A 27,477-nucleotide genomic window follows, 5' to 3' on the forward strand; every position below is an offset into this window, starting at 1 on the left:
CAGACTGTTTTTTTTGAGCCCTTACTAAGGAGCAGGATATTGAGAAACTATTACCAAAATGCAATAGGAGGAAGGGAAGAAGAGGAATGGCATATTGATTTGAACAGAATAGGAGTGAGGCACATATGGAGTGCCTGGTCTTCCTGTGTACTGAAGCAGGGACTGCAGGAGGCCGAAGGAGCAACCTTTTCCTTTCCCCTCTCCTCAGGGCTTGTGGCAGTGCTATCTGAGACTCTGCACTCTGAGCTGTCAGTTATTAATAACCTCAGGATGCCTGTGCAAACAGACTTCAAGAGTCAAATTCATAGCACTCTGCATCAGCACTTTGTGCTGGGCAGAGCTTGCCTGCACCCAGGAGGCACCCTGGGTGAGTGGGGCTGCTGGACGAGCCTCCCCAGCAATATCCACAGACAGGCTGGGAGGAAGCGGCCCACTGCTGAGCTGTGGGGCAGGTGCACGAGGTGGTCTGAACGTGGCACTGCAAGCCTGAGGTGAGTTGACCTGGAAAAAAAATAATTTAGAGTAGGGGCTGGAGAGGGTAACGACTAGTTTGGTTTGCAGCAAAACCAACCAAATGACGGCTGCGAAGAGTCACGCAGGAAAAGACAGAGCAACTTTATGTATGAGATAGCAGGGAAGATGGGGACTGAGGCTCCAGCAGCATCCCATGATGGGGTAGCAGGAAGAGCAGTAGTCACGGTGTGGATTTGGGCCCTGCCAATACTGAAGACTACTGCCATTTTCCCTGTGCTAAATTCATTCCATGTAGTAGGTTTTCCACTCCTCAGTCCTGATGAATCAGTGGGGGACAACAGAAAGGGACAGACTTGCCATCACTGTTCCTTGGGAATGAATTTGCTGGAGGGACACAGTTCCCTAATGGTGCCAGCCCTTCCTGTCTTGCCCCAAGGAGTCCACATTTGGGCATGCAGACGATTTCCCATTGTTTTGCCAGTCTTGTGACCCATTAGATGGGCCGTAACCTTCCAACCCTCTGACTCTTGGCAGTATTGCCCCTTTCCTGTCAAATAAGACCTCCTTCTTTTATATAGCCAAGCAGATGTCTGCCTGCTCGAGGAGAATGTGCAGCGCGTGCTTTATGGCTGCACCTGCTCACATTTGCTTAGGGAATATGCCTGGGTGGGCTCTTCTACAATGTGAACTACACTGGCAGCATCTCAGTAAAAAGAAAAGCTTGGAAATCAGAAAGGAAAACAAATAATCTGAGAGAGTATCTGGCAGTATGATTGGAGTTGGTTTAACGGGGCTGGGCTGCTTTCAGCTGTTGTTGCCACCTCATCACAGGAAAATCGTTGCAAAAGGAGCAATGGTGGAATAAAACCGCAAAATTCATGGAAGACAAAAATGTCTCGAGCACAACAAGGACAGTCCACAAACTCCTGGAGCTACTTCTTTGCTTGCTAGTTTATAAATATAACTGCATATATATATACAGTTATATAAATATAACTCATAGTTCAGTGTCTTCAGTTCTGAAGCTTTAAGCAAGTAAAGCTGCAAGGACAGAGATGATCAGTTACTATATTCTCTTGCTGAAGCCAATGGATCTTTATTTGTTTATATTTCCACTGTACTGTATTATATGAGGATCCATCTCCCTATATGCTGTTGTTTGGGCACTAACAGTGATAAAGTGAAGGCAAGACATTAGACCTGCTTATGTTATGTTATGCTATGTTACGTTATGTTATGTGTGATAACCCCCAAGAGGGACTGAAACAGCCTGAAGTGGAATTACTGAGACTTCTCCGAGCTTTCCCTGACTTCAAAGTACTTTTATCCTCTCTCGGGACGAAGATGGAAAATAGAGTACAAGAAGAAATTTCCCTGTTCCTCTCCTCCCCCCTCCAAAATGATACATGATAAGATCAACACAAAATAGAAAGGTGCAACTGACTTCAAACAACTTGGACAAACAGGCTTTGCTTTAATAGGTTTGCCTGTACCTTCTTTCTCCAGCCCTCCTGCAACAAATCAGAATGATATAGGGTTTTTCATTTGTTTGTTTTGCAGGAATTGTGGTATAGTGGGTTTCTGAATAGTCTAATCATAATAAAACTGTCAGAACATCCAAACCAAACTGACACATTATTGAAAATGCAGCCAGATAACCCATGCTCAGACTGAATTTCTTTATCGAGAAACATATATAACCTCCAAATGATAACTGCATGGTATTATAGCATGTTACGACAGAGCAATTTTTCAAACTGATGCTTTGTTACTGCAGCAAAACAAGGTAACAGAGTACCACTGTGGCACATCTGTATGCTGGGAGACTGCCATGTTGCAACCATAATGTCTACTTTGGATGGCGATTGCTATGTGGTACCGTTGCAATGCTTCTGCTGTGACCTGTTGCTGTATTTTGTGTCCTAATACAACGTCTCCAAAGAATACCATGATATTCTGCTCCTTCATGCAGATGGGACAGAATAGAACCCGTGTGTGAAATGAAGACCATGTGTCTCTTAACTGTAGATGGCAACTAAAAGATAGGCAAGAGATACATTTCCAGTGTTTCATTCTCCATTTCCTTGTGTATTTAGAGCAAAGCAGAGAACTCTTTGTGGGAATGCCCCTTGCAGGGACTCCTGCTCCTCTTAAAAGGAAAAAGCCCACTAAACTCATTGGGAAGCTGACACACGAAGGTAAGATACGCAAAACTGCACACATGAGAATTGTTTGGATCTCAACCTGAATTTCAGCTTTCAAAATCTCACATTGTAGATGACTGAAATCCTAGGGCAAGATACACATTGATCATACCAGGAGGCAGGGCCCCAGATATTACTAAAGCTGAGCCTTCAACCACAACACATTTTGTAACTGCCTATTAAACACTTTGTATACACAGTACCTATGTGAATGGAAAGAGAATATTATCTCTTCTGGGCATTGATGCTGCAGTGTCCACTTATATTCCATGTTAATCTCTTTCTTAGAATCTTTGTCTCTAATTTCTTTTTCCTCTTTGTGAGAGAATTCCTTTGATTCCAGCTCTTATTTGTGGAAAAACACCATTTCTCTCAGTGGGGGTAACAGCAGAAAGAGTGTAACTCAGGACACTTCTTACAGAAAACGTATATTGAGTAGGGTGGCATTTAATTGACTGTGATACCCTTTTGGAGGTTTAGAAAAGTAGTAATTCAGTGCTGCCACTTTCTTCAGGTCCCCAAAAGAATTGTAGAAACTTCTGTATTAGGGTACGTGTTCACTTTTCTATTTTTCCCCAGTCCTGTAATGAAGTAAACAAGTAAAATTCCAATTTCCAGTTAAAGAGCATTTCCTCCTTTTCTAGAAAACAATGTCATATTGTCATATAGAACTGGCTTGCAAAATAAAATAAAATAATATAAAATAAAAGGAAATTTCTCTAGAGAACATCTATTAAAATGAGAATGGACTTATACCAATTTTATACCAGTTTAATGATGAAGATTTATTCTCTGTTGTGAATGAGAAGCTGAGGCAGATAAGTGGTTCAATCCTTGCTTAATAACAATAACAGTAACAGTAGAAAAAAAACCATAATAAAAGTTGCTTGGTTCTGGATAGAGAACTCTAACTGCATTTATGGAGGACTTTTATACTGAAAATGTTTGAATCCATTGCTTTGATAGAGAATTGGTGGTATGAAATTACATGGAGAGAAAGTTAGCTAGTAATCAGCATGGTAAGTCTTGAAGAGAAGTTCAACCATTTTGCCCTTTAAAATTTCCCCTTGAAACAAATGAACAAAAAGATACAATAACATCAAATGCTGATTGCCACTCATCTGTCTCGAAAGTAGGGAGTACGGGGCAGAAACCGGACAAGCCAGGCTCTTCTGAGGCAACACTAAAGAATCCTGCTGCACTGACTGAGGTGCTTCAGATGTGGGACACATGCATCTAGTTCTACCCCTATACCTTGAAGGCAATCCACTGTATCTCAAATGTCATGAGTGGAAAAAAAAAGTGCATAGATTATTTCCTAAAAAAGTTAATTTAGAAGAGAATATGGCTGCTTTGAAGCAGTGTACAAGAGACTGGAGCAGAGCACCTCCTAACATGTCCAATTTGTATGTTTTGTAGTCATGCCGCAAGAGGTGACCAAGCTGAACCTGGGGAAGAAGATCAGCATCCCCAGGGATGTGATGCTGGAAGAACTTTCTCTCCTCACTAACAAAGGATCTAAGATGTTCAAATTACGTCAGCTGAGGGTGGAGAAGTTCATTTATGAGAATAACCCTGATGCCTTCACCGACAATTCTGTGGTAGGTTGGAAAGTAAAACTGCAGAGCTGCTCTGTGCACCCAGGGGGAACAGGAACAGAAGGTTCACAAGTTCTTTTCCTTCTGTCTCTACGTGTATGGGCAAAGAAGTGCAGAAAAAATCCTGAACAAATTAGATGTACACGTATGTTTTTTGTTTCTTTTGGCAGCAGCTTTAGTTTCCTTTTGTGAATAGTTTGGTATTGTGCAAACAGCAGCATGGGAAAACATAGTACTGAGTGACGAAGGAGATCCGTATGTTTACGAAGCATTCAGAACTGCACGGGGTGTTGTACCCATCCCCTTTTCTCTTTGCAAGATGGAAGTGATCCAGCCAAGTCTGACTTCAGCAGCAGTGGGTGAAGTTCTATTTTTAGCCTCGGATACCATTTTATCCCTCTTACTGGGCACAGTCCTTTTCTCATTTCTGCACAAAATTCCTTAAGTGCAAATTCAGATAGAAATTTCCAAGATGACACTGCAATTTATTCAGTTTATTTGCTGGAAGGTATGGCTGGCTTTTTACTAGTGTGCCTTCCTATTTGATACAATGCCTTTTTTTCCTCTTACCCATGAGTTCTTTCATTTGATCTTTGAACTTCTTTCTTCAGTTACTTGCCTGAAGTAAAGTCTTCTGAAGATATTGAAACTTTCACAAGAGGAAACTCTCCTTATACATAACGTTAGGACTTCAGTAAAACAACATTTGGATGCAGCATCTCATCTTCCGATGCTCTTTAAGCTTTATTTGGTGATACAATTTTGTCCCTTTGTGGCATGTGTTTTCCAGTCTTGGAAAACATGAGCAAAAGATGAAAGTCAAGCTGAAGAAAACATTCTGCCAAAAAAACCCAAGCTATTCTTTAGCTCTTTGATATTTTCAAAAGCAGCTAGGAAATTGTTGTATTTGGCTCCTAAAATTGACAATTTGAGAAGCAGGATGTGGAAAGATGTCTGAAAAGAATCATTAATTTTGTAGCAGAAGGTTGGATTATAGATCAGGGATGACAGATCAGAGATACAGTACGAATATCTCACGTTGCTGAACTGTGGCAGTTTCTTCACCTCTTGGTGCCTTAGGCAGTTCCATCAGCTCTCTTAGAAAAGATGTGAGAATGAACAGTGTGTTGAACTCTGGACTCTGCAGATGGAAATCCTAGAGAAATGTAAGCTGTTTTTATAAATAATCAGCAATCTCAGAGCTCCTAGAATGCCCTGAGGGCCAAGTTCCTATGTCAGAATATGAGGATTGCTGCAATGAGGATGGCAGGAGGAGTGAGGAAATAAGGTGAGGGAATGAAAAGACTGAGGCCCAAATGTGCAAAAATTTGAAGCTGTCACTTAGGGGTCTCCAATCACAGAAACACGTGAGTATACAACATGAGTTGTGATAAACTAGCTCAGAATTGGATTTGCAAAAACAGAGGCACTGAATTGTTAATAGAAATATAGGGTCTCCTCAGGACTGACATTACAAAGGCTGATGACAATCACTAATTTTCTGTTAGCTTTTTTTTATTTTTTTCAGTAAGTTTATTCGTCCATATCTGACATTCATTCCATGCCCCTTCTGTAGTGAACCTCTACCTGTATTCTGCATGAACATCCATATTCTCCTGCTCTATGAGTAAATTTGCTGTGGAGAAATGTATCTAGGAGTTAGACAAAGACACTAACAAGGCTAGGATTTTCTTCATGGCTTTGCTAGATGGGAATAATGGTAGGGTTTTCAAAGAGCTGGTACTCTGTATTAAAATCCTCTATGATTTGCTTTCAAAGCTATTATTTCTCTACAGTCATGGAGCAAGTAACAAATCTCTGTTGGTCAGCACAGGAGGACTACAGTCTGCCAAACTGCCCTTGCCTGAGGCCATTTTAGTAGGACCACAAACATAACTGTTACCATTTGCTGGCTGCCCTGTGCGCTTTGTGCAAGGACTCTGCCAGACTGCATCCATTGCCTTTGAGGATAACTGTTCTAATTACCACAGCCAGCACAAATTAGCACCTCTGCTGGCAGCCAGAGCAGCAAGAAGAAAACATGAATGATCTCAGCAACAGAGCCATCCCCTCAGAGAGTTGGTTGCTATCAGGCAGCTAGATAAAGGCAGCAGATCTGTGGCCTCACTGTTATCTTCCAAGCCATCAGAAAAAATGCCTGACCTTTGCATCAAATCACTTTATTAAAAAAACCTTTTGATTGCACTATTTGATTAGTAATCTGGTCCCTTCCTTTTTTGCTCCTGGCTTTGCTCAAAGGAGGATTAAAAGAAGGGTTAAACGAAAAGGAGCAATGAGAGGAAGATAACGGCAGAGTAGAGAATTTCTACTACTACTTCCAGTCACTTCATCCACCCAGTCAATTTTCACATCCTTTGCTACTCATCCCTGAGAAGCTATTTTGCCTTCAAGTTGTGAAGGGATTTAAAACTGGTGGTGTGTTTTCTTTTGTTTTTATCTCATGGATTTCTTAATGGTCTTTGAAAGTTCTCAGGAAACAGTTAGCAAAGCAAAGCAAGAAAGGGAGTACAGATGATTTCTTTCCCTCTAGAAATAAAGATTAACAGCAAGGTAATGTAATATAAAAACAAGACAAAGCGAAAGGTTATTAAAAATAAATCCAAACCATATAAGGGTTTCCAGAACAGCCTGTGCTGTGGCCATAAACCTTCCACACAAGGCAAAAGATCTCAGCGGTCATGTCATTGATCCACTCTCCTGCTTCCGTCCTCCACCTCCTTTTTCTCATCCACTCAAACAACGACACAGGCTAATCAGACCACTCTCCTTATTTCTAGGAGAGAAAATACACATACTGCATGTGTGTAAATGTCAGATAGCCCATGTAAAAGAGAACATGTCACTCTCCCTCTTATCACTGCTACACGTCTATGCATTCAGCTAAAGGCAAACTGTAGCTACTACCACAGTCAAAAGGGTTGAACATTACCAGCATGAGCATAATGAAGTGCATTACCCACTGTGTAGCAGTCTTCAATATTGTCCCTCTTCTCTTGAAAATATACAGTATATAGGGACGTTTTTAGCAAGAACAGAGTTTGACAGTTTTAGCACACTGATATCCTGACAAACGGAGAGCTCGTGTCGTGTTCTCACTGTTTGGTACCATGCTGGAGACGTGGAGCTCTGCCTGGCTCTGGCTACTAAATCAGAAGGATTTCTTCTCCCTATCCCACTCTGTGCCACTGTGTTGCAGGAATGCATTCATTCCATGTCTCAGACGATATTATAACCTCATTGTGGAGTTGCAAGGTGCAGTTTTTTATTTACTAAAGAACATTGCAAAATTCCAGCTAGCTATGTGCTCGATTGCTGTAGCATCTGACAAATCACTACAGGAAGGAAATACTTCATTGATTATTTTAAAAGTGAAACTGAGACAGAGAGGGTCTCAGTCCTACCTCTGGGTCTCCTAAATTGCACTTTACTGTTCTGAATTAGAACAGCAGTTCACAGACCTTTTCTCCACTTCATAATACTTATATTTTTGTCCTCAAACACATCAACATCAATTGAAACGACATTTCTTAGCCCAGCAGCCCCACTTATTTTTATCCTAACTCTTTACAAAGTCCCACCTCTGCTTTCAGAAGCTTTCTGAAAGACCTTCCTGCTATCATTAGATGGGAACTGTTTGAAAACAAAACCATGGTTACGCTTTTTGGATGTTGCTGTTATGATGTCTTTCTTCCAGTGAGACCCCTTAAAAACAGTCTTTCTGCAAGTCAAAATTTGTGGTCTGATTTGAACTATATGTGGAAAATATGTCTTATAGAGGGATGTGATTTGTGTCTATTTTTTCTGTTTCAGCTTTGCCTACCACATCTTAAATTTGAACCATTAGGGTGGTGGAATAACCAATATCTGAGTAGACAATTACCAGTTGTAATACATCTGAAAAAAAACACAATACCTACAGACATAAAAACCTACCTTCATACACTCTCAGCACAGCCCATAAGTTACAGTAAAGGCAGTTCCCACATTTGGCAGTGCCTGTGTGAAGACAAGCTGAACATGTGTGGGCAGGTAGTTTCTGCTGGACTTCAAGTCAGTAGGTCACTTCAGATCAGTTAAGGTACCAAACGTGAAACAAAACATAGGAATTGAAAAAGGGTTAGAGAACTGGATTACTGTTCTTCTGCATAGTGACAGAAGCTACCCTGTATTTCTTTTGCATCTTAACAAGGACTCAGTGGAGTAAGAAGAAGTGACAGGTAGAAAATGGAAGTGATTATGTTACAATGCCTAAAATGGTGCATCACAGCAGACAAAAATACACTAACAGCCTGCCTCATAGATCTCACATGTGAAATGGCCAAACGTGATATAATATTTCAAGGAAAGTATAAGGGTGGAGGAACAGAAGAGTGACCATGCAGCTACTTGGCTTGTGTCACAAGCATAAACTGTTGGTTCTGTTGGCTCTTTAATATATGTACTTAGTGGAATTCCAAAGAAGATCACTGGAGGTAGGTTTTAAGTGAAAATATTAGGAAAAACACTCTCTTAGAAGTCTGTTCTGCTGGGAATATTAAACCACTTGAACAAATCTTACCGAATAAGCTGAAATATGAAAAACTCCAATGGTGTGACATAAGTGAAGTGAGCCAGTTGAGATAGAACTTTTCTAATGAAATGAGCCTTGCTATGCTGGAATTGGATTGGTGCTGAAGTCCTAAAGGAAGACCTAGTGGCCCCAGTTAAGTCCTAAACTGTATAAGAGTGAACATGAAGTCTGATGGTTTCCTGGTCAGGAGGTAACTGGCATGGGAAAAGTAGAAAGGCAGAGAGGAAAAGCCATTGTTTCTCCACAGCAGTTTGTTGGAGCACTTTGAGAAAAGACAGAAATTCAAAAATTCAATTTCTTTAATCCACAAGGAAAAGGTAGAAAGGATGATATAAAACATGTAAACAAGATATTAAAAAATATATATGTACCATTAGATAAAAATTATCATAATTTAGATGGGTAAAATCAGTCAGTGAAGTGAAAAATTCTTTGCGTAAGGTTAAAAAGCAAGTCAGAAGTAGAGCTGCAAATAGAAAGCAGGAGCTCAACCAACTTAACTGCCTTCGGGGGGAGCACGATTAAAAACTGAAAATAGCTGAAGATACTTGAACAGCCGAGTTTACTCTTTGCATTCATCCTTTTATAAAAAGTGAATCACAGGCTTAAGGCTGTGCAAAACCTAATTAAGGACTGATGGACACCCCTTTACCTTATGTTTTTATAAAAACATCAGGCAGTCTTACCCAGTGATCCCTACTCTCATATTCAAGCGTCTAAATTTTGTATCAGCCATCCTACCATAAAGGAACATTTGAGTGGCTGCTACTGAGAGGACATAGTCACAGTAACTTCAGAAGTGTTAGTAACCACATAGGCATCAAGTCTTTGGGAAGCTCTTTATCACCGAGGCGGAAATAGAAACACATATGGTGGCCTCAATCATTCTCTTTAGGGCACAGCAAGGAATTGATGGGAAGCACACGGTGTCTCCTCCTGGGGACTGCCTGCAGTGACGTCAGGGCATTGAGATACTTAGAGATCTCAGCTCCATTAGCTGGATCATCTTTCATCATCTATTTTTCATCAGGCACATGCAGTAGTCCTAGAGAATTCAGAATTAATTTGATCCAGGCACTCAGCCTGCAGAATCAGACTCCTGCTAGTGCTAAGGACTTCAAAGACAAGAGCACAAATTGTTTAGGTGAGCCAGGGGACTGTGCATCGCATGAAGTTTCCACAACTGTTCTTTTCTTAGGGCAAATTTAGGGATGCCTAAGGACTGAGAGTGCTTCCTGCCTCCAGCAACACCCAAACAGAGCTAAACATACCACAACACAGAAGGACTGTGATCTGTCCCCAGGGCCAAGAGAAGAGGGTTATCAGCCTTCTCAATTGACACTCTTGGGCTTTTCTCCTGGGACTTCCACCAACAGGATAAGTGAACCCTGAGAGGCGACTTCTGTGATATGAATATGCATCTTGAATATGCAAGTTGCTACCAATGGCACAAGCCATGCATTCCACCCAAGTGAAAGCCGTGTTCCTCTCTGAACACCCTGACCAGAGACATGTTGCAAGTGCCAGAGACAAAGCTGCACTTACTGAACTTTTACTATGTCAAGGTTCTGCTTCTGAGCTCTGCTGTCTTGGAGTGAGTTTGTTTGAAGCCAGCAAGATTCAAGATTTCAAAAAGATAGATTGCCTTTGCCTTCTACTATATAATAGGTTTTCCTGTAAATTTGATTTAAGATAGTCCATTGTGGTAACCAAAAATAAAGAAAACAATTTATTCTAGTAGGTGAGTTGGGGTATTACATGGAAAATGGGTCTTTCCTATCTGAATGGATATGTCTCCTGAGCATAGGATGTTTTCCTAATGGGTCAATTAGGCTGAGACCAATCAAACTAATTTAATTTGCAGATAAGTAGGATTTAACTGTGGCTTTCCTGAGGCAGACTTTGTGCTGTTTAGTGGTAATACTGCAATTTATAATAACACAAGATGGCAATTACGCCCCTTCCTGGCCACACCAAATACTGCTGTTGTGCACAAACTCAAATCAGCTCATTTTACTGTAGTTCAGGTTATCCTTTTGCTCCTAATGCTTTTTGATCCTTACCACCCCCCCCCCCCCCCCCCCCCCGGCCTTTCTTTCCTTTTTCTTTTCTCTCTCTTTTTATTTTCCCCAGGAAAGTGAATGTGAGTTAGCACAGTAAAAGAAAAATAAGCATTTAAATCTGAGGAAGGGCATGCAGTGTGGGTGAAACTTGAAGGAAAATCCTGCTTTGAAATTACTGAGCATATCAGTAGAAGCATTAATCTTCCATATGTATTAAGCTTTTGAAAATAACCTCATTCTGACCCCTACCCCTCAAAAAAAAAAAAAAAAAAAAAACAAACAAACAAAAAAAAACCTCAAACAAACAAATAAAACCCAACCTTGTTTCAGCTTGCCTTTTTACAGTTACATCGCTCCCACACATAATTGAACAGATTGCCCTGCTAGATCCTGTGTACAGCTTAAGCTTCACGCTCAAAATCCTCTCCCTTCTCAGCGCTTCCTGACGTTCAGGGGAAGATTATCTCCTCTGTTCCTAAAAAGGGAATTCCCTACAGCTAGGAGAAGGAGAAGGACGGACAGTCCCTAAAGGCCCTGGGGGCACCAGCTCTGCCACTTCAGCCCGCAGCTGGCTCCCTGCCTGGGTTGCAGCCTGGTGACCTGCTGTGAAACCCTGGACACTGTTTCTGGAGACACACGGAGCAGAGGGTTAGATAATTCTTCAGCCTAGAGCCTTGTGAGGTTTTTACTTCTCATCTATTTTTAGCTGACCGAACAGCTGGCCTTGGAAGCCTGTTTACAGCCTGGAAAGCTGCTTTTTGCTAAACTGTACTAGGTGTAAGAGCCCTGAGAAAAACTTAACCCTTTGGGAGCTCTCAGATCAGCACTTTTGCCTCCCAAGGACTGCCTGGGAGGAATTTACACAAGCAGAACTGCAACATGAGTAATGACAGATTCAATAACCTTCAGCTTCATTTCTGGTATGTTTGCATACTTGTAGCTTATCCCCCACTCCAACAGAAAAGATATCAACCAGGCTTCTAGCTCTTTAGTGTAAATCTCAGTGTATAAATACCTCTCCATGCCGACTTTCATATATATGGAAAACAGCCATTCTGGCAGTTATCTGTCAGGCTTTTATATTGTCATAGCTATCCTGCTGCTGTTGTGCTTTCTAATGCTTAGCTCCCACATGAAGCAATTTCTATCTCTTGTCCATTCTGCTTTTCCACAGCTTGAACGGTGTCTCTGTTTGAACTTTTGCCTTCTCTGGCAAAAGCTGTTATTTCCTCCTGTATTTCATATAGATCGCTGCTGGGGACAGTACACAGAACTGCCCATTTAAAAGTGTCCTTCAGTTGCCCTTGTTGTTAAAACTGCTTCTAAACTGAATAAAAACAATAACTCACCCAAAGTTCTGCCATTGGTTTAGTAACCAGGACAAGGCTGATTAGAACCCAGGGAGTCAGGGGTTTGCATTCCAGGACCAAACCCTGCAAATGTGAGTAGACAGTGTTCTGTAACATGGAATTCTACTCTCTTTTCTCTTGCCCTAGGATCACTTTCAGAAGTTCATCCCACCAGGAGGGCACTATGGAGAAGATGCTCATGGTTATGGCCACGGGCGGATGGTAGGAGGAGTGACAGCAGGGCATCATGGCTCCAGTAAGCAGCACTATTCCACCGTTCCTCCTAGGCCTGGAAGCAAAGGAGGTCCTGGAGACAGTGAAGGGGAGCATGCAGAATTATCTGCTGGAACTGCTGGAGAAGGAGGTCATGGTACTGAGAAAGGCAAGTATCTCTTGGCAAGAGCAAGAAATAGATAAAGCTATCAGATCTTGTGCCAGTCTTACTCTTAGGGACAAGTAAATGAATTTGACTAAAATCTGTATTCTTACAAACTAAGTTGCACTGCAAAGTTTAAGAAGTTGTTTTGATTTAGCGTTTTCATGTCACTCATTCATAAACAAAAAGCAGAAATACCTGCCCTGATTGAACCAAAGAAATGATGGGAAAATCCTGAGTTTTTAATGTTGGTACAGCAGCACGCCTGTACAGCATGAGCTAACACCTTTCCTTTGAAGGGTTTCATGCTGAACACTACAGGAGACAGTAGGAGTAGCTTTTTAGCTCAGTAGTCTGAGCTGACACATCAGCCTTGAGTGTATCACTCCTAATTCCAAATTTAAGTCTTCACTTGAAATAAACAGCACATTTTGGGTAATATTAAGAAAGAAATAGCAGTATTTCTAAATGTTATTAGCTAATCATCACTTGAAGCAATATCATTAAGAGGCAGAGTATCTTTCACTGATTTTAGTCCTGATGTATTTTTATCTTCCATTGAGTTTTACCAAAAGGCTCCAAAATCAAATCCCTTGCATGAAAATCAGCAGATGAAGTAATTATTTTAACAGTTCCAATGGCATTTTAACAACAAAAAGCAAATTTGCTTGGGAACTGTGAATAGGTACCATAAGTGATCAGCTACTTTGAGTGACTTGCAAAATCCAAGGTTATCCATTTATATGCTAGAAGAATGTCCATTTTATATCAGAACTGCCTTCTATACTTCTGGATATCCCTGTGAGAAAGAAATCTGTGACACTAGGTAGCATTTTGCCTTTCCCAAGAATTTTCCCTGAAGTAGTGGAAGAGGTGAGAGGTTTGAGTAACCAGAGGGAACAATGAAAATATGGCTTTCAAATATACACTTTAAAACAAGTTCCTGGGTGAGTGGCTCTTAGACTGCAATACATCTGATTTTGCAGATAAGGACAGAATTAGCTCATAGTCAGACAAATCTAACCACACATTCTGGGTACCTCAGCTTCAATGGCAAGATAGATGTTCAATAGAAAGGTGTGATATTTGGAGCACTTGTCATCTAATTAGATGGTTTTACTTTCGTCTGTTTACAGATGGAAAGTCAGGAGGCAAAAAACCTCTGGTTAAAACTTACATATCACCCTGGGAACGAGCAATGGGCATCAGTCCTGAGGACAAAAGTCAACTGACCATTGACTTACTGTCATACAGTCCCAAAGCTGATTTCCCCCACTACAAGTCTTTTAACAGGTAAGTCTCCTGGGATATAGAATTCCATTTACTTTGAATGAAAATAACCACAATACTTTTGGGCATGGTTCTCCTGTGTTGTGCAATGTAAATTAGTATTAGTTGCATGTCATTTTGCTAATTGCAGTCTCCTATGGGTGAAAAGACTGGAGGCCTATAAAGAGAAGATACATTAAGAACTAGAGATTTTAATTCAGCTTATGAACCTAGGTAGCAGGATAAGAGGACTTTAATCCTATTTCCCTTTCTTTCTCCTCACATTTGGTGTACCACTGCTTATTACTGTAGCTATTTAAAGTTCAAGAGTTCAGGAGAAATAGTGAATATCAGAAGCCATATACTTGCCAGTACTTCAGATAAGAATCAGGATTTTCCTGTTGCTTCTGGTAAGAACTGAAAGTTTATAGTGAATCGGAAGTTTAATAGATTGTTGCTATTTCTAGTGCAGCAACAATCTTCTGTTAACCTCTCTATGGATTGCACTAAGTTTTGTAGCTTTAGAACCTCAGTACCTAGGAAATACCAAAGCCCAGTCCTTTCTGCAGTAACATAGCCTCTGCCTCCAAAATGTAAGGGATATCTTAAGGTGTGAAAGCTGTATGGTTTTACAGAGGCTTACGCAGCAGGAATTAAAGAAGTACACAGGAGCAGAGGATTTGTTTCCTGTTTTTGTTGTTGTTGTTTTTAAGCACATAGACAATAGATATGTTTGCTCTTGGGTAGGATTTGGTAGTTAACTGCAACAGAAGTAAAACGCACTATGTCTAGATATTTAATTATTTATTTTCTAAATCCCATTGTTTACATATATTCTGTGCACTAAGTCCATTGTTTCTCCTTTGCCAGGACTGCCATGCCGTATGGGGGTTATGAGAAAGCAGCCAAACGGATGACCTTCAAAGTGCCTCAGTTTGATATTTGCCCCTTGCTTCCAGAATCGCTCGTGTTATACAATCAAAATTTCAGAAACAGACCCTCCTTCAACAGAACCCCAATACCTTGGATGCCTTCAGGAGAGTCCTCTGAGTACCATACTGACATCAATGTGCCGAGAAGTGGTGAAACAGAAGAGCTGTAAATCCCTATCCCCAAAGCCTTTCTTTTTTCTTAGCCCTTTCTATTTGCAAGTTGTTAGAAAGGAGCTGAAAAGTGCAACTCTAGTCCTGTGAGTCCTTTCTTCCTTTTTTTTTTCTTTTTTTCTTTTTTTTTTCCTTTTTTTTTTTTTTTTTTTGCCCGTAACCCCAACAAGTTCCTGGTGACTTCTAAACTTAACGCTTGCTGCGGTGTTAATCCGTGTCAGAAACAGCTTGAGGGAAAGGAGTTTTTTATTCACCGGGGCATAAAAGGGCAAAATTAGGAATTTGTTTTCTGTTTAGCAATGCTAAATTCTGCTTGTCTGCTTCATAATAAATTTGTCATATATTCACAAGTAATAAAACACCAAGATGAAATTTAAAAAAAATCTGCTTTTTCTGTTTAAAACTGCTGCTGAATCAATTTGAGGACTAGCAATAACAGAAGATTCAGTCTCACAACAAGGCTGTTAGCATGAGAAGAAAGATCTGGGACAGTCATAAGACAGGCAGGTATAGATCAAGGCACGAAGGTATACATCATGGTGAGTTGGATAAAGACCTTGACACAGGTGGTAAGGAATGATGTATTTGAGAGGAAATGATACAAGTAACCATAACAGCATCGCAGATACAGTATCAACTGAGTTTCTCGATGTACCAGGCAGATTAAAGTACTGCAGTGTCATCTGAAATACTCCAGTTCTCCAAAGTGTATCATAAGCAATAGCTCAGTTTTCTTCACTTGGACAGAACAAGAAGGCAATGGGCTGGAAGAGAGCAGAGGGACTTTCAAGTGAGATCACTTGTCTATAGTTACAGATCAAGCAATAAGAAGTCTTCATTACAACAGAAATACTTTGACAGCCACCACAGCGCAACACTTATTCAAATATGCTTCTCTCAGAATGGATTCAATTTCTTGTAACAGTTGTATCAATGTAACACGTACAGGAAGATAGCCAGGCACTGTGAAAAAACAGCCGGAGAACACTGGTTCACTGAATGCTTTGTTTCATTGATATTTGCACTTTGACACACGAAACACAGAGCACTTCCAACACTGTATCCTGGCTTAGCCTGCACAGAGACTGATTTGCAGCTCCCTGTCCTGCTGAATTCTTTGGATCAACGTTTCCTCTTACAAGCAGGGCTAGAAAACTTATTTGCAGGTACAGTTTCCACTGACTTATTTCTCATTTAGGATTTTTTCCTTCTCAATGAGAAATCCATACAATAGTGTATGTCTTTTATTGTTGGCATAGCTACAAGGTTGGCTTTGTTCCTCTCCTCTAAATGGCTACAGCCAGGGCTACCTGGAGATTTCTTAAAGATTATGCTAACAACATCAAGCTGCAGAAGTGATGAATGAGCGGTTTCCTAAACATTCTGCTGAAATTTCTTCTATGTCTTATTTAATAATTAAGATGTATTTCGAACTCATTTTAATGAATAACTTTAAAAACAATAAGGTCATATTTATTTCCTCTGGAGAAGATTACACCAAAAATGAAAAAGGTCTTTTTTTGACCTCATCTTACACAGTACTTGAAGTTTGAGTTGAAAGGACTAAAAGAGAAAGACTAAAAATGCAGGGAAAGGTAAGAACTGCAGAAATAGCACAGTGCTCTCTTGTGGTGTGTTTTCAAAGTCCCTTCATACAAGGGGACAACATCCACCAGTAGGTCAAAGGATGAGGTACACTCCTGAAACTCCCTGTGGTACATAATATACTGTTGGACAAGAACTTTTGTCTGTGTGGCTCATCATTCCAAACCCTAGATGGGGATAAGAAGTTGCAACATGCTTGGAATTAGTATTGTATAATTACAAATTATCACTAATATTGCTATTATTACTAATGTTCATGCTTGTAAGCTAAGAGGATCCTTCAGTTTTGGTAAATCTGCTTAATGAGGCATAGAGCTCTTCTTTTGCCAGTACACTTTCAACCTCAAATCCTATTAAGTGGCATTTATGTGCTTTTGCTTCTAGTACAAAATGGGAAATCTAACATTACATTTTGTACAACAATTCAGACAACTACTGTCTTGCTGGTTACGTAGTGTAATTTATATGCTACTTCAATCATTATCCAATTTAATGTTAAAAGTGAGAAGAATCAGTAATCCAAATTCTGTCTCAAAAATCATTGGCACAACTCTGTTAATTTCAATGAGGCTTGCAGCAAATGTAATCAGGGCAGAAGTTTGTCCAAAATGTACACATATTTAAGAGAATGTTAGTAGCTGCTTCTGCTCTTTGTTTTCCTTGGGCTATGATGTAGACTCAGGGGAATCGCCTCTGTCAGATGCTTATTTATACTGGGAATAAGAGGATTCTCTAAGATTTAATTACAACGGATTCCCCCCACAAACCAGAAGCTGAAGAATGGAAACTCAGTCATCTGCTTTTAAGCAGGATCATAGCAGTCACAGATAAAAAGGACCTAACAAAATATTGTGCCCATCCTCTTGTAAAGGCAGGATACAGTCCCCTTGGAGAAGATGTATTACACATTAAACTTATATTCCACGGAACAGCAGCCAAAAAAGCATTTAACAGAGAGGGGCTGACCCATGAAAAGAAAGATTGGTTATGATTTTGTGTAAAATAAACTCAATTTAGAACAAAATGTTCTAACATTTTTAGGTATTTTCAGTATTATCCTCTCGTTTCCAAGCTCTGAAATGCTTCCTTCACATAGTGAGATTTGTATGATGAAGAATCATCCAAGCCATACTGAAAACATGTAGAAAAGTACTCTCTACTTTCAATACAATGGAAAGGAGTGTAACAAATCTCAATATTACTATCCATAAATACGCATTCATGTGCTTTAAAATCCTGTCTGAAGTTATACCTGTAAACTGTAAGAGTGTTAGTGGCACAGTTGGTATGCTTTTCTGTGTTGAGCAGAAAATCTCTTTGACTGCAACATATTCCCTAATCAAAGGCTTTGCATCATCATAGACTGCCTCATATGAGCAGCTCATCATTAGTGGTGATGAGAATATAATTCATACAACTAACGCCTGGGAATTACATTTTATGTTGTTACTGACAGAGCATTTAGAGGAATGGATTAGCAATAAAGGTTAGGACAGTTTCTAGCTATTAGTAAAATATGGCTTCATCTTGATTGACTTTTTTCTTTATTCATACTGTGAACACGTAAAATGTATTCATTTTACAATTAAGTACATACAAAATGTTACATATTCATTTTGCATGTATATAAAACATATGCATACATTTTATATATATTTACATCTCTTCTACAGTAGGGCTGGCATCAGGCAGACAAAGCTTAAAACCAATTGTTCTGTTATGAAGAAAATGTTTGTACATAGCCCTGGTCTCCACACATGGAGTGCTGTCTCCTGGTGCACAGCTTGACCATTTACTGCACTAAAGACTTTTTTCTCCTACTTAGCTTGTCCTGACAAAAGTTTATGTTCTTTTCCACAGAAGACTGATTGTCACAGGTGTGATCATCTGGCAAACATCCCACATCCAAAGGACTGCACCTTGGCACAGCAAGCTGGTATGAGCACTTCTCTGGCAACTTACAGGGTTCACAGCTGCCCATCAACAGCAGCTTGTATGCTAACTCCTCTTGGATACGTATTAGACGAGTTTGCAAGCCAGACTGCTAGCTCAGAGCACATTAATATGTTTCTATGCAATTTAATCTGTGCCAAAGTCCTCAAATTGCAGCTTACTGACTAATTAAAATAAGTTGCTCAACATGTCTTGGAGATGTGCCTGATCAGGACTACAGATAAGCAATATTTGCAGATGCATGCAGAACTGGGATTTTGTGGAACCTTACAACTTTTGTGAGCTGCTGAGTATGTGAGATTCAAGACATTTAATTATATTCATGACATCATATATCTACTAGTAAAGGTATCTTGAGCTAGTGTAATTAATTAGCTGTGCCTGTGTGCTACACTTCTTGCTCTCTATGTATTAATCACACAGGAAGTGTTATAATCTCCCCAGTGATCATCTTCTGTTTGCAGTATAGCTTGAATGATACTCTAATGAGTGTAAGTTCTTGCTTTGACACATACTGTGTTAACACATGCAGCAAAGGGGAGAGGACTACACAAAATACTCTGAAGGAACACTCCTAGAGGTAGCCTGAACCACTGTCAGCTTAAAAAAAAATCTCACATATAAGCTGTAATTTAAATTTTCAATTAAATGTTCTAGAAACATCCCTTACAAAGGTCATTCTGAAAGAGATGCCTTCAATTTATTTCTGTGGAAACTACAACAGATACAAAAAGGACAATAACACTATATGATAAAGCAAATTCTCAGCTACAAAACATGACATTTCAGCATAGTCACCACCATTAGCTATGCATTTTATGAGCCTGCATAGCTATCTGGAAAACGGCTCGTCTTTCATGTTGCTGCCCCCACTGCTGAAACGCACCACCCACTGCCTCACTGTGCTCACATCCACTGTTTGGTCTCCATAAACATTCAACAAGTGTCACTTGCGTCAAGGGGTGCCATTTTTGCTGCATGGAGGAATTTCATGACACACCTTCGCTTCATGCATGCTTCCATATCAGACACAACTTTGTCAGACTGCCCCTCTGCTGCCATCTGTCGCACAGCAACAAAATGTAGCAGAATGTTGCTGGGAAGGTTCAGCCTCTACTGCCATTTCACCAGCATCTGCCTCTGATGTTGTGGGCCAACGTAATAAAATAGGAGGCATTACTTTTGGAGCAGCCATCACATTTCACATCGAAACTCTCAGTGTACATTTTCCAACTTTTTAAAAGAAAACCTGCAAGCTCTTTTTCTTTTTGCTTTCACTGTTTGATTAATAACACCAAAATTGTGCAAAGATTTTTAGTTTCAGAAGTCTGCTTTTCATTTAAAGAAAATTCCATGGGATCACCTTTCAGATAGAACTGGCACACACACACACACACACACACACACACAAAAGGCAGATAATGACCACTGCTCTTTAAAAGCAGGAAAGCATTAGAGGTATAGTTGCAGCCACAGTTATAATGAACATTTCCAAAAGTCTACAGTGAACAAAATAAGTGCACGAAATAAGGAGAAATTAATTAATGGTTATAAGTTCTTCTCTTAGTGCCAAACCAAAATACTTTTTCTTCTTTCCTCTTCTAACAGGGCTTACTGTTATAATATGACAATATTATGAAAGATTGACAAATGTCTGACTCTTCCCTGGCTCAGACATGAGCCATGGGCAGCACTGCTGTTTCACTCCTAGTCCCTGCATTTGGAGCTGGAGAGAAGAAACAGTACAAGGAGGGCACTAAGAGCACTGAAAAAGTCTATCTAGTAAGCAACTGTTTGTTTGTACAGAAGAGCATTTTCTGCAAAACATCCCACCATAGAAAGGGTAAATAAGGACTCTGTAGGCCTCCCTTTCTTACCAGGGGAAGTTCCTGCCTTAAGCACCAATCTGATTATACATTACTCACCACAGGAAAAACAAAGTGGTCCCTGGAAGGATAAGGAACAAAGAAAAAAAAAAGAACTTTCTGCTGACCAGCCTAAGGACAATCTACGGGCCATATCGCACAGGAACTCCTTGCTCACAGATGCTGTACAAATTCAATTACACTGAAGAGTGCTTTAGTCTAACTCCACAGTGCTTGGATGAATGAATCAGATGAATAATTACTTCCATATTCTATTATAAAAACAGTCATATTATAATGGGCTTGAAGCTAGCATGGATTCAGGGCTTCATTATACCTACTCTCTCTAAATGTTTCTCTTAATTATCTCTGGTCCCCAGGAGAGGGTTGAGGCCCTCTTTATTTGCTCTCTCTCCCAATACAGTTAGCTTGATTCCTGAAGCAAAAGACTGAAATGGAGTACAAAGTCACAAAGAGTAAATAAGTACCCTTCTAAATGCACAAATAATTTTTGTATTATTTTAGTAGTGATAGAAATGTCACGGCAGCAGCTGCAGCACATTCTGTTGTTCACAGAAGAAACAGCAGTTGAGCAGACACCTATGTACACTGTTCTAGTATGCTGTGTTAACCCTGGGCAGAACAAAAGGTAGTCCAAGTGTTCTGGGCATGTCTTACACATCTGGTATACTATTGAAGATAAGCCTGAATTATCAGAAGTTGGTAATCCTGGCATATAGACATACATCTTTTGGATAAAGAACACTGGCATCAACTCATTTATTATATGTTAAACAGAGGTCAACAGCTGGTTAAAAAGAACTTCTTCCACAACTTACAGAACTGGTGGTATGCCTCCAGGGATTGTTACAGTATCTCTGAGACCTTGGGAACACTGAAATACAAGGGCACAAAGGAAAGAGTGTTAGCCCTCACATCTTCATGTTATTGTCAGATAAATGAATTATACTGTTTATTGAGGTTATTTAATACTAACAGGGAGGTATCAGCTGTACAAGGTAAGGGCATTCCCCCCAGTCATCTTCAGCCTATCTTTACATGCACAATCCCAAACTAATAGGAAAGCAGCTGTTTGCTCCAGTGAGCTTGAAATTTGTTTCCTGGGCACCACCAAAACTACTGCTACCTGAGAGTCAGTATTTTACTAGCACACTGCACTGGTAGCAAGAAAACTACATAGTACAAAGTGCAGCTAATGCAATCCAAGGAATGTGAACCAAATACTAGTATTACACATTCAGAAAATCAAAACACAAACTTATTCAAGAAGTGTCTCAAATTCTTACAGATCTAATTTATGCCCGCATTACCCAAATAGGTGGTGCTGAACACGTGATGCTATGGCTCTAACCTGAGTAAGCCCAGCTCTGACATGAATTACACGCAAACTTCTGGCAGATGTGGCCATGTTGGCCTGTTCCCTTTAGCTATAGTCATATCCCACAATGCTCATACCATACTTTGCAATCGTTAGGAATTACACACGCTCTGCAAGCACACTTAATTTGCTTCTGGCAAAAAGAAGACATTTATATCCAGGCAGCTCCATCCAGCAAGCTCCACTGCACCGGCTTAGGGCGCTGATCCTACAATAAAGTGCTTTGAGTAACAACCAGGCCAGGTCCGCACCTGCCCACAGCGCAGCCACCTCAGCACTGACACGGCTTCCCGGCGTTCAGCCACCCCACAGGCACATGGAATCACTGCCTGCCTTCTGATCCTTGCGGGCACAGCTGTAGGGCTCCTTATCAATGAGCGAGTTGGCTCATAAGCTGAGGATCTCCTGCTTTTTTCTGAGATGATGTTAGGTTAGGCCGCCCTGCCCTCAGAAACGGGGGCTGAGAGAAACTGCCCGGGTGGGGGCAAGGGCACTTGACAGGCACAAGGGGTCTCTCTACACTCTCGCGAGAGGAGGCGCCCCGCCGCCGGCGCGGCCCGGGGCTCTCGCGGGAAGATGGCGCTTCTCGCGAGAGGCTGCCGGCGCGGCTCCCCGTAGCTATAGCAGCGGGAGATAAGAGCAGCTGAGGGGAGGATGTGTTGCGTGTCGCGGCGGGACGCCGGCAGGTAGGGATTCACCGCCCCGGGGCGAGGCCGGGCTCGGGGCCCGCTCCCCGCCCCTCTCGCCTCGGCACGTCCCCGCCGTGGTTGTGCGCGGTTATGGCTGCGGGAGGGAGCGCTGCCCCGTCCCGCCGGGAGCTGCGCGGGGGCAGGAGGCCGAGGAGGGCTGGCAGAGGAGTCGGGCAGCCGTTTCCCGCGGCTTCCCCGCTCGGAAATAGTTGCGGTCCGCTCCCTTAGAGATAAAAAAAACGCCGGTGAGGGGTTGGTCATACACGTTCGCGGAGCAGTACCAGGGGGTGTCCCGGCTCTGTGCAGCAGTGCAGCCCCGCGGGTGGCCGCGCGGCCTGGGCGGCGGGAAGCGGCCGGCGGGGGCACGGGGCGGGCCGGGAGGGCTTCCATGGCAGAGAGCTTCTGAACGAGCTGCCCTGGTGCTGCCATATAGCGGGTGAGAACTCGGTCGTTGCCGGTCCAACTTAAACTTACTCAGAAGTTGTTGGTGAGAAGAAGCTGCTCAGCCCCACTGTTGTATTTGCTCTAATAAGGCTAAAGGAAAGCAAAAGCATGCGTTTGTTTTTACTTTTAAAGCCAGGAGTTGTTTGCTTCTCCTGGATTTGATTCCATTTGAAGCCTTTTGTTGAGGAGGAGGATTATGTGTGGGGATTTCAAGGATTACGGCCCTAAATATAAACCACACAGCGCTCACCTTCTGCTTTCAGAAAGTTGCAGACAATGGCTTTCTGGCCTCAGCCACTGCCCCCGGTGCTTTAGTGCCCGATTGTGAAAGGAATCCAAGGAGCTTTTCAGATTTCAGAACGAATTCTCAGTGTTAAGATCATGAAGAAAATACACACATGAAATTCGGGACAAACAATCACAGAATCTCTTGTGAAGTTTGAAAGAAAGAGGTATGCACTGAAAACAAACCTCTCTATGGGTTTGTGTTGCTCTTCAGTCTTGAAAACAAATCCAAGACTAAAAGTTTTGTTCTGCAGAATACGTGGAGTTCAATAGCAGCTTTGGAAAGCAATAGCAATTTAGATAGGCACATGCACATACTCCTTAAATTCTATTCCAGTACCTAATCAAAGCTGTGTCTAATCAAGCATGCTGCATGTCATTCATACTGAGTTAGAGAAGAGCCCTTTTTTCTCTCAGGTCAGCAATGCCTGTGAGGAAGCCTTTCCCCCCCGTCTTCTTGCACTGGGGATGGGAAAAGAGTGCACTTGATTTGTCCAGTATAGATAAACATGCAGGTATCTTGGAGAAGCTGGAAACTGTGCTCCTGATGGCTGTAACAGCATTTCAGTTCATCTCTTTCAGTCGGTAGAGGTAAAATTATGTCAGTTTTTCTCTCTGTTCTGGGTTAATAGTCTATTTGGGACTGTCATCACGAGTTCATTAAAAAGGATAACGGGAGGTTAAATCCTTCTTTGCCCAGTCCTGATGATGCTATTAGGCATTAAATCTTCTGTGATTTTTTTCATTGAGAGTACATAGAAGAGAAAGTATTTGTATTTCTCAGTTTTTAGAGCTTCATAAGAAACAGTGCTGCCTAAAGATGAATAATAGCGGCAGAGCTCTTAAGTACTACATGGTTATTATAGGAGGTTCTATCCACTGTGATCGCTATTGAGGCTCCATTGTTTTTGAGAGCTATGTAAGCATACTGATGCAAAGAACAGTTTGTGCTGTCCCAAATGACTTACAGTGCAACTATGCAAAATGCAACAGGTGATACAAAATGTAAACTGAGGCATGAGGCTGAAAGGGGAAAAAAAAGAAAAAGCTGTGAGGTTTTTATTGCCTTGTGCTTGACTAAGTGTTCAGATCCAATAGAAGTATGCTGTGTGAGAGATGTGCTTATTGGTGTTTGTAGAACTAAGTAACCTTTCATTTTTCTCATTTAACTTCTTTACATGTCCTTTACTTTCATAACACGTTCTACTTACATTCATTCAAGCAATTTAACTTGTTCAATGAAATATTCTACTTCATGTCTTCATCCAATCTTTGCGTTTTAATTTATTTTTCTATCAACAGCTGCTGCAGTCACCATTCCAAAGTTAGTGTGCATTTCCAACATTGAAGGCCATTTCTTTGCACAGATGTGAATGCTTGATGGTAAGAGGAGCAGCAAGAAATCTTGCTGGTGACTTTTGAGGAATTTTAATCATCTTGCACAAATCCCTCTCTTTTCCTGCTAATTGCAAGTCAAGCAATAGGCAGTCTTTAGTCTTTAAGATTTTGTCTTCATCTTTAGGCAACCCCCTTTCCTCAGGCCTGTGCCTTCTGAGGCTATGAGGAGGAAGGTCTGGCTGCAGTCTTGATACTTCCCAGGTCGTGTAAGGCAATAGATAGGTCTCTTACTGTTTCTTCTGACAAGCAAACTGTACATGTGGTTTATTCCTTTCCCTTCTCTGAGCTATGTCACTTGATGCATGGTGTTTCCTGTTCTGTGACCTGAGCAAATTAAGTGATTTAGATGAATCTCACCAGGTTTTGTCTGTGGGACATGGGAAAAATACTTTGCTGAAATAGGATATTGCTCAGTTGTGCAGTTTTGATTCTATAGCTGGATCAGTGATCCTTGTGGTCCCTCCCAATGTGGGATGTTCTATATATCACTCAGTTTGCTTAACTCAGGTGTGATGGGAAGTTGACCTGTTGAGGCTTTCCTGAAATTAAATGTTCCATTTCTGGAATGGTTGGAGAAGGTGGGTAGAACTTCAGTGTATTAGCAGTAGAGTAGTAGCAAAAAAAGAAGTACCTGGTAAACCTGCAGAGCACTTGCCCTGACTGTTGTCTAACCAGTAAGAGGCTATGGAGGAAGCTAGAGGTGCTTTTAAGGCTTAGAGCCTTTTTTGTTCAAACTATTAAAGCATGTGGAAAGTTATGTGCTGTTATGGACTAATCTGTAAGTTTAACATAAATTAGAAACATAACTTCTGTAGTATAATTCACAGTAGGTTGTAAATACATTGATTTCTGCATTAAACCTATGTGCAGGAAATGAAGTCTGAAGTGTTGCAGCTACAAACATTTAAACATTTTGGCTACAAAGACATTGTAACAAAGTGGATGTTAACTTCAGTGTTTCTATTAGAGAACATTCTCTGCCTGCTTTCTTCAAAATCTTCAGACTTAAGAGGTACATCTTTGAATGTGATACTGCATAAATTTTCTTTCAGTGCTGCAAAATTTTAGTTTCAAAACCTCCATATTAGTGTATCTTCATATTTGCCTTCTTTAATTAAGGGAAAGCCCTGAATGCCTTCTAGTTGTCAAAGAGGTAATTATAATTGGGTATTTGAGAGGCAGCAACCGTATTTATCCGAAGAACTAAGTGCTGTGATACAGGTGCTGTCATTTTCACTGTTCCTTTGGTGCTTTCTGCACTGGGGATGGGATCCAAGGAAAAAGAAGTTGCTTATCAGGCTGAGTTACTTTGCTGGAGTGAAATTGTCTGCAGGAATGCAAACTGTAATGGTGAATTTTGAGCTTGATATGAAATGGGCAGAACCTGACAGAACAATTTGCGGAGGCCAAGACTGTCAGATGGTAATAGCTTCCTTCATTACCGACCAGTTTAGATTTGAACTAGTGACCTAGGGGTGAAAAGCTCAGTATTCCATTACCCATCCTCTGATCTATCCATATGTTGTCTTGTTTAAAGTCCCTGTAGTCCTCTTAAACAGAACGTGCAGTAAATATTGAGCATCATTTGCACTTGTAAATGCTGGAACACTGTCCATTCCATTTGTCTGCTGTGCATGTGAGGACACGGCAGTTAAATATAGCAACAATTTCTTACACTCCCTGGCTTTTCATGAGAAACCCTCATACAAACCCATCCATATGGCAACATCCAGCATTATCTTAAAACCATTAACAAGGAACCTATTGCTACCATTAACAGGAAAATGAATCCGCAGAGCTAAGTAGCATACTGGGTGTTATTAATAACTTGGGCTGATGCGAAGAAAGTGAACTTAAATGAAATATCATTAGGAGCTGAGTCAGCCCACCAACCCTTCTGTGTGTTGTATCCAGGTCTGAATTTATCTATGGAGGACTTCTCAGAGTACATTATCATTATTGTACATCGACTTCATTTGTTCTTCACAGCAAATCAGATTATTAAGATTTAGACCTTAGCTGTGGTTGTTTCCCTCCCTTAAATGTGTCTCCAAGCGTGATATGATACCATTTTGTGTTATGGGTAAGAGTTCACTGAACTGTGGTTGCATGTAAAAGGACGTGATCTATGGTAATCTTTTGCTTAATTATTTTGCAATATGCCCTGGCTTGTTATGTTCTGCTGGAATTCTTTTGGTGTGTAGATTTGATCAAGCTTGCAGTCCTTCAAATTTGAAGGCTAGAATTGCATTTCTTCTTTTGGAATTACTTTTCCTTGTCATCTCTAACAAGCTGGTTGTTGTTGTTGTTGCTGTTTTGTTGTTTGTTTGTATCAAACTGAGTTGCTTTCCTCTCCTGTTTCAGTAGAGACAGTGAATCTGTGTTTACTGTAGACATCTATTTTTGAACTGTAATTAAGCTGATAAAATGGTATAAACATTCTTGGCACAAAAGCAGCTTTTGTATGAGTATATACATTGCAAATAAGCAGTAAGTAGTAGCTGTGCCAAAGGTTAATCATGCCAATGGCAGAAGCAGGTAGAATGCTCTGTAATAAATAACAACTGATCACCAATTCTAGGCAAGACAGTAAGTTGTTTTTTTGGTACAGTCTGGCTTACCCATGTTTGTGTAGAATTGCATGCTGTGTATGTGGAGCAATTTGCAGATAAGGAGCCTTTGGGTAAAAGGAAACTTCCTTTTTTTTTTTTTCATCTGTATGAAACTTGGTTTGGCATTTTACTCTCTTAGGCAAATACCAGCTATCTTATTAATTATAACAGCTGTAAAATGTAAGTGGGTATTTGTTGCA

The 27,477-nt window shown here is 40.9% G+C and overlaps 2 protein-coding genes and 1 long non-coding RNA gene across 13 annotated transcripts in view; 2 read left to right on the forward strand and 1 right to left on the reverse strand.

The window, feature by feature from the left end:
* LOC112532650 overlaps positions 1-22,354 on the reverse strand; it is a 60,030-nt gene extending 37,676 nt beyond the window's left edge. Inside the window, exons 1-3 of one of the 2 annotated variants that reach the window (XR_005860788.2) lie at positions 22,101-22,354; positions 21,290-21,345; positions 16,019-16,799 (exon numbers count right to left, since the gene is read on the reverse strand). This is a non-coding gene — a long non-coding RNA (uncharacterized LOC112532650). Of the gene's footprint in view, positions 1-16,018; positions 16,800-21,289; positions 21,346-22,100 lie in introns of those variants that run through there. The other variant, XR_003075751.3, reaches the window with a different exon arrangement.
* Positions 307-15,410, forward strand: MYOZ1 (myozenin 1). Its single transcript, XM_421619.7, has 6 exons — positions 307-491; positions 2,571-2,672; positions 4,098-4,279; positions 12,427-12,661; positions 13,792-13,948; positions 14,795-15,410. Exons 2-6 carry the CDS (start codon positions 2,597-2,599, stop codon positions 15,024-15,026), a joined length of 882 nt encoding a protein of 293 aa, XP_421619.3. The 5' UTR covers positions 307-491; positions 2,571-2,596; the 3' UTR covers positions 15,027-15,410.
* A 120-nt stretch (positions 22,355-22,474) lies between the features above and the next one.
* USP54 (ubiquitin specific peptidase 54) overlaps positions 22,475-27,477 on the forward strand; it is a 96,964-nt gene continuing 91,961 nt past the window's right edge. For 9 of the 10 annotated variants that reach the window (XM_004942085.5, XM_015288336.4, XM_015288337.4 and 6 more), the window contains exon 1: positions 22,475-22,535. The gene's annotated coding sequence lies outside the window, so the exon portion shown is untranslated. Of the gene's footprint in view, positions 22,784-27,477 lie in introns of all 10 variants that reach the window. The other variant, XM_046943009.1, reaches the window with a different exon arrangement.

The sequence above is a fragment of the Gallus gallus genome, chromosome 6 (assembly GCF_016699485.2).
Source record: "Gallus gallus isolate bGalGal1 chromosome 6, bGalGal1.mat.broiler.GRCg7b, whole genome shotgun sequence".
Taxonomy (NCBI): Eukaryota; Metazoa; Chordata; class Aves; order Galliformes; family Phasianidae; genus Gallus; species Gallus gallus.

Coding starts and splice junctions, on each gene's coding strand:
- MYOZ1 (XM_421619.7), top strand. CDS start 2,597: ATGCCCCTTGCAGGGACTCCTGCTCCTCTTAAAAGGAAAAAGCCCACT. Junction 2,673..4,097: donor TGGGAAGCTGACACACGAAG/GTAAGATACGCA, acceptor TATGTTTTGTAG/TCATGCCGCAAGAGGTGACC. Junction 12,662..13,791: donor AGGTCATGGTACTGAGAAAG/GCAAGTATCTCT, acceptor GTCTGTTTACAG/ATGGAAAGTCAGGAGGCAAA.